General features: G+C 40.4%; 1 protein-coding gene across 6 annotated transcripts in view; it reads right to left on the bottom strand.

Annotated features, from left to right (window-relative positions):
* Window positions 1-1514: 1514 nt before the first annotated feature.
* LOC115410082 (protein shisa-6-like) overlaps window positions 1515-7006 on the bottom strand; it is a 113558-nt gene continuing 108066 nt past the window's right edge. For 5 of the 6 annotated variants that reach the window (XM_030121512.1, XM_030121517.1, XM_030121516.1 and 2 more), the window contains 2 exons: window positions 6481-6584; window positions 1515-3621 (listed from right to left, as the gene is read on the bottom strand). In XM_030121512.1, coding sequence (XP_029977372.1) covers window positions 2737-3621; window positions 6481-6584 — 989 coding nt within the window. In that variant the 3' untranslated portion in view covers window positions 1515-2736. The remainder of the gene's footprint in view (window positions 3622-6480; window positions 6585-7006) is intronic. The other variant, XM_030121513.1, reaches the window with a different exon arrangement.

Below are 7006 nucleotides of genomic sequence, written 5' to 3'. Positions count from 1 at the left end.
TGTTGTTTTGCTGCTGTTAAAATCCTCTCTTCCTACTTAGTATGATTTAATAAGCAAGGTCAAAGGTTAAACTCTGTCCAGACTTCCATCTTGGAGTACACTGAATAACACCTGATTTGCAGTTTAAAACGCTCAAAGTTCAACCAAATTTCAGGTCCAGAGAAGGCGGTGGTGGAAGTCTGGGCTCCAGATGGTTTATTCATGTAGGTGTCAGCAGTGTAGTACTAAATTATCAAAGATGAAATAAATATTAATCAACATGAATGGCTAGATGTTAACCCTTTAACGCCGAACGTATCATATTTGATACATGAGTTTTGAAGCCCTCTACATGATCAGTGTGATATTTGTTTTCTTGAAAAACCTGATGTATATAATTAGATACATGTAATACAAGGATAATCCACCAGGGGGGAGGAATTCATTCACCAGAGGCCTTTCCAGTGACACTACAAGATTGTCATTAATGAGGAAGGAATTTGAAAAGGAATTACCAATTTGTTAGACATGTTTCTGTTATATTATGTTTTTGTTTGTTTAAAAATGACAGTATGTGAGCATTGAGACCCGATGGATCAAATATGATACAAAATTGAAACTCATACATGGAAATTGATATTTGAAAACATTTTTTTTGGTTGTTCAGAAGGACCAGTAAAGGCTCCAGTTTCAAAGAACTGGAATTTTCTGTCAGTGATTTAATGGTTCAGGCTTTACAGGGTTGAGGAGCTGAATCATCCAAACTTTTAAGACTTCATCTTTTTTTTTCCAACAGTGGTTAAATCTAGTTGTCAAATGGTGAAATTTTCAATCTCTCCAGGAAATTTAAGTTACTTTCAACAAAGTTTTGATGTCCTTTGATTTGACACTCATAAAATAAGTCAGTAGAAACTGCAAAGCTCCTAAATGGTGTAAAATCCCCTCACAACCAAAAACAAGTGGTGTCTTTTTCATTGTATCTTGACTTTAATCTTTGACTTTAACTGCAGAATGGTGTCATGTTTGACACCTTTAGAGCACACAAAGAATGCAGAATGTTTTGTGACTGTGAATCTAACTTTAAAAACTGGACAGTTTCAGTTGTAGCCTAATGTGCAACCTTAAAGACTGAGTGAACTCGGGGAATCAGGAAACATTTGCAAATTTAACGATTATATATTTTTCCAAATTGAGACATGATGAGACCATTTCACATAACTTTTTTTAGGGAGAAAGCAAATAACACTCAGTATTCCATGCACCTTACCACACCTTTTTGTTGCCAGGGCTTGCAGATGTTTTAATAAACCAGTGTATTTTAAGAAACAGTAGAGTGTATTTTCTGTTTAACTTCATCATGTCCCGGCTCCTTTGCTCCTCAAGCTCCAGTTGAGCTCAATTTACACATTTGTATCTGCATAAAAATGTATGTGTTGGTAAAACTCAAAGAATAATAACTTACAGGTAAAGTAAATCTGAGTTTTTGTGTCATTTAGATACAACCACACAACACAAACGTCTCGCAAGGACCAATGTTGACTGTTTAGAAAAATATGGATGGTTTATTTGACCCTACTTTAACAAGCATTATAATCAGTTTCCATGATGTTCAACTCCTCAGATGTTGATGGAACACAGTCTACATCCAAATATGAACAGTGGTATATCTGTTATCAACAACACATTCATTCACTTCTTGTCCTACAAACAGTTTAGCAAAGACACACACAGTATAGTATTAATTTATCCTGTCAAATACTTGGTTAAGTGGGTTTCTATTCTGAACTCACGAAACAGTGATGATTTATAGTTGTTTTTTTAAGAATCTATTGAAAACAGACAGTCTAATACAAAGTCCATTCAGTAAAGACTTGTCCATAATACTGCTTCTAGAATAGCTTATTTACAATTGTCTACTGGAAGCAAAAGAAAAAAAAAAAACCCAAAGGAAATAAACCTGCCATCGCTTTAATAACAAAACAAGCTAGCCATCACTATTGAAACTCAAAAACAAAATCCAAAATGGAACAGAATTTTTTTTTTATTGATTGTGCTTTGTAACCCACAAAACCACTTCATTTTTAGAAATGGAACATCTGTCAGAGGCACCAAATCGAAGTGCTAATAACATCCATTTCAGTTTCTCTCATTGAGATTCTCTAGCGCTATGAGTAGGACAGGGCGTACAAATGGTTGTTTTTTATTCATTTATTTATATATTTATAAAGTTATTACAGGCTCATCCTAGTTCATCACCTGTGGTGGCGTTGTGTTGCACAACAGAAGTCACGGAGGAATCGGTCCTTGTGTTTAACCATGCAAAGCCCTTTAAGATTCGCCAGAAAAGGTCACAGAATAGATTTGTTCGACAAAGGGGGGCTGATAAAGCCTTTGACAGACACAATCAGTGTTTTCTCACTAAAACATACACAGAATGAGGCCGTAGCCTGTGGATGAATAGGGTAGTCAAGACAGTGGAAATAATAGTAGGCAAGTTAGATAATACCACTCTCTGCAACAACCTTCTCTGGCTTCAGATCTAGCTGGGCCTGTGTTTGCAGTGTACAGTGTAGTTCATGTTCCCGGTCTCTCGCTGTAAGCTAGTGGATATTCTTGGTCCTGAAATCTCTGACTTTGCAGGAAACCTCAGTCAAAGATTGAAATAGCCACAGTCCAACTGTAACGGAAGGCCAGTGTACCCACCTACCTCGGTCGCCCCCACCCCACCCCTGGGCACACAGCAGTGCTTCCTCCCCCTCACACAGTCACCTCAGTTTTGCTGCCTGTGCGGTAGTGCTGTGGCTGTTGCTGCTGCTGGTGGTGCTGTGGGATGTAGTGGAGCTGTTCCACAGTATGTGTCCGTCTGGAGGCAAAAGCCTGCCTCTTAGACGCTGTCTGATTCATGGCTAAAGTGTTGGAGTGCCCGCTGCCTCCTCCTCCTCCCCCTCCTCCTCCTCCTCCTCCACCGCCTCCCGGTGCCCCTCCTCCTCCACCGCCTCCGCCGTTGTTGGAGGCACTAGGATGGGAGTGCATTTTGGTCATCTTGTAACGATCCATAAGAGGCGTGGTTGGTATGAACACGTCTGTGTGCGAGATGGCACGCGATATCGACTTGTCGCTGCCATAAAAGCCACCAGAGATGCTGCTGACCATGCCACGCTTCAGTGACATCATCAGTTTATCTGGAGAGAGCAGAGGATCCTGGGATAGTAGGCGATCTTGTGAGTACAGGCGTTCCTGTGAATAGAGGCGGTCTTGAGAGTAGTGGCGGTCTTTTGGGTAGAGGTGTTCCTGTGACAGGAGGCGGTCCTTGGAGTACATGCGGTCCTTGGAGTACAGGCGGTCTTGGGACGTGTGGCGGTCCTGTGGAAGAAGGCGCTCCTGGGATCGAAGGCGATCGGCAGACAAGAGCTGTTCATCGGAGAGAATCCGGCCTCCATACGGGGACATCCCATTAGAGGACATGCTGTAATCCTGCTGGGGGGCAGTCTGCGGGGTCAGCACCCGGTCTTGGGACATGGCCCTCTGGACTCGGCGGGGCCTCTGCCTTTGCTGGGACTGTTGCTGTGAAGACTGCGACTGAGGAGGGGCCTGTGAGATGGAGGACGGCGGGGGCTGACTCTGGAGCTGCTGCTCCCGGTGCTGTTAAGCAGAAGATGAATGAGTTGAGTTTATTCATAAGTAGAGGGATAAAAAAATCTGTGCCAGTCAGCACTACAAAATAATAATAAAAAAAAAAAAAAAATAGAAAGGGCAGCTTTATAAAACCGGCTCAAATCTGGAAACTCAGAGAGCACACTTAAAATCTGTGTAAAGTACTGACAAATACAGTATCCAGTATTTGGTCTGTGGTCACACCGTGGACAAATGTGTTACTAAAAAGGATGTAACGATTACCGGTGTCACGATAAACCACGGTAAAATTACAGATGGTTAGTATTACTGTTTAAATTCTAATTATCATGACAACCGTGTTTGATTACTGCACTTTTAGGGGAAAAAAACCTATGTAAAGATCTGCTTTAATGTCAAATATTTAAGTATAGTTTTAATTTATTACAATTTTGATTATCTATACCTAATATCTTCTAAGTCTTTGAAAAGGTTCGTTAAGCATCTTTGTGTTATTTATGCCATAAATTATATGCATTTTACAAATCGGATTTTAATTTTTTTTTTTGTGGTTTTTTGTCCTTTTGTGTTGATATAGTAGGTTAAAGGGAAAAAATAATAGACAGATGATATAAATGAAATTGTGTTGGAAAAAAAAGATCCCAAACATGGGTATAGTAAACATTTGCTTATATAGTATATAAAGACAAAATCAAAAATACTGAAAAATGGACAAAACAGACTCAGACCACTAAGGGTTAATATTGGAATGTTTCTGCAACAGAAAGTGCATTATGCCATTTACTTTATTTTTTTTATTTTTTGTTTTAAATACAACTTGGTTAAATTATTTCAGTGTGTGTATTAATATTTTTTGAACATTTTGAGCACAATTTCAATAATACCACAATAATAATGATAACTGTGATAATTTTGGTCACAATAACCGTGATATGAAATTTTCATATTGTTACATCCCTAGTTACTGACCATCTAACCAAATTTTAATGGCTGGTCACATTTACCAAATGAGTTTGGAAAGTCATAGCAAATGCTGGAGGCATGAAAGCTAAGTAATGTACTATGTAATGTTTCTAAGTCTGGACTCATGTGGACAGAGGAGCAGTCCAACATATTTTAACCACAAGTGGTACCAGGCACGACAAACCCCGCCCCTCGCACGTATTGTAGTTTATTTTGGCATCGATCCAGCTGATGGCATCATGTCTATGCGTGTGCTGATGTCAGTATATCAGTTGCCTCTATATATGTGCCAATTTTGAAGTACATTAAAACAAAATTGACGTTTTTATAGACATTTGAAATTTTACCCATTACAAATAAAAAATTTTTTTAACTCATAAAAAAATTGGAACTTTGATCTTCATTTCCCAAAATGTAATGGAATCTGTTGTGGGTCACTGGCAATCTATAAACCAATAGTTTTGCTGCTGGAGTGTTAACAAATAAACAAGCAAACCAAACCTAAAATAACAATGCCCCTTGCCTCCCCTTCGGGGGGTGGGGTAACAGGAAGGAAAATAAATGGGTATCTGTTAAATGTTTGCTGTTTTCAGGATATTTTCACTGCTATACCGTACTGTCAAACAGGCTCTTGTTTGTTTCAAAGCCACCAGACACCTTTGACTAAAGCAGCCATGTTTTCTCACAGAAGAGGTGCAGCCTGGGTTAATAACATGTTACTGTGTTACTCGTGTGTTTCACCACTTTAACTAAAGCTGTGTTCTGAGAGGTAAAAAGACTTCAAATGCTTTAGTTCACGGTGTCTGGTGAACAATGAGAGCCTATAATAACCACTTCAGTTCCCTTTAAGGTGATCATACACTGTGCAATTATTTCGATCGCTGTACGCAGCTCCATCTCAAACTGTGCGAATCAATCGTAAAGTCAGGCTCACGATTCATGTTCTCACACTGTACTGCTGATGCTCGTATGCGACCTGACTGCTCACACTGTAGGACTATACACCAGAGGATGCACCACACGTTCCAGTGTTGTATTCTAAAATACTACGTTAAAATACCAAGGAATCTGGAAGTGCATAGACGATTGTGTATTGGCGTGAGTCATGAAATGGTAGTGCTAAATAAAAACCAACGAGCCGCTTTGGCAATATGTGCCATTATCTGTGGGGAATCAAAAAAGAAGAAAAGACAACAACGTCTTTGGTGCAGGAATTGGTTGGCTAGACGTGGACAGTATGGGCTGTCAATCCTACAGCGGGAACTAGAGGTAAACTGCAAAAGCTAAACTGCACTAGGCCAATAGTAAGCTACTGTTAGCTTAGAATTAGCTTACAGTAGCTGGCTATTATTGTATTCGCGCATGCACAGTGTGAGAGTTTGAGGCCCATGGGCTCGTGGCACTGCTTTGACTGTGCGATACCCTCACGAGGAGCGAGCAGGATTTCAAACGGCTCAGTTTTCCTTGCGAACACACAACTGCTGGTCGTGAGGTGGTCGTGAGGTGTTAATGGCTTCTCCTTACCCCATGTACAGTGCACGAAGCACGACACACCATTAGAGGCACATCTGGCCCAATCCCAGAAATAGTCGCACGAGTGAGAAATCGTCTCTAAAATCACACAGTGTATGGCCGCCTTTAGGAAAAAGCTGTCTGGTTGTGAGAATATTCTGGACAAAGAGATGATTAACTTCAACAAAAAAACTGTATCCCACCACAAACTTGAGTACATCCTAATCTTACATAATGAGAATTTTATATGGGCTATTATTTTTTTTTACATTTCTATAACATATTTTTACTCCATCTAAAATAGTCAGTGACGTAACTGAGTCTTTTTCGAATGTATATGTGTCTCTAAATGTACTTTACCCTTTCCTTTATTTGAAGCACCTATGCACTCACCTGCTCTTGACTCATTTTGAGAACATGTAAGGGAAGAGTCCCTCTCGCCGCCAGGTCAGGCAGGTGGCGCTTACGAGTATAGTAGTCTTCAACTTCTTTATCTGCTGCAGAGGAGACAAAGGGTGAAGAGGAGATTCAGTGAGTGAAAGCAGAGAAAAAAAAACAGGGTGTGTTCAAATGCAAGGGGAGAAATTGGATAAAGTAGGGTTTGGAGAGCACAGTGCACACAATGCAGTGAAAACTGTTGGCGAGCCCATCTGTGTTTCACCTTTCCAAGCTCATGGAGGGGAATAGAAAATAGAAAGAGACAGAGGATTGCAGTCGGACCAGATTACATGCGAGGCACATAACAGAACCACATCCAGACTTCATCGGGGATTCTACAGGCAGCTCTGGCTGTGGGGGCAAACTTTTCAAAGGTCATGAGAAAGTCCATAAACAAACATCGTCATATCACACAGATATGGAGGGAAGCACGCAGGCACCTCATACGTACATGCTGGAAAGCTAATTATATTATTGCACA

Source organism: Sphaeramia orbicularis, chromosome 19 (genome assembly GCF_902148855.1).
Source record: "Sphaeramia orbicularis chromosome 19, fSphaOr1.1, whole genome shotgun sequence".
Lineage (NCBI taxonomy): Eukaryota > Metazoa > Chordata > Actinopteri > Kurtiformes > Apogonidae > Sphaeramia > Sphaeramia orbicularis.
The sequence above is the reverse complement of the archived record's forward strand: the minus strand, read 5'-3'. Positions and strand labels throughout refer to the sequence as shown.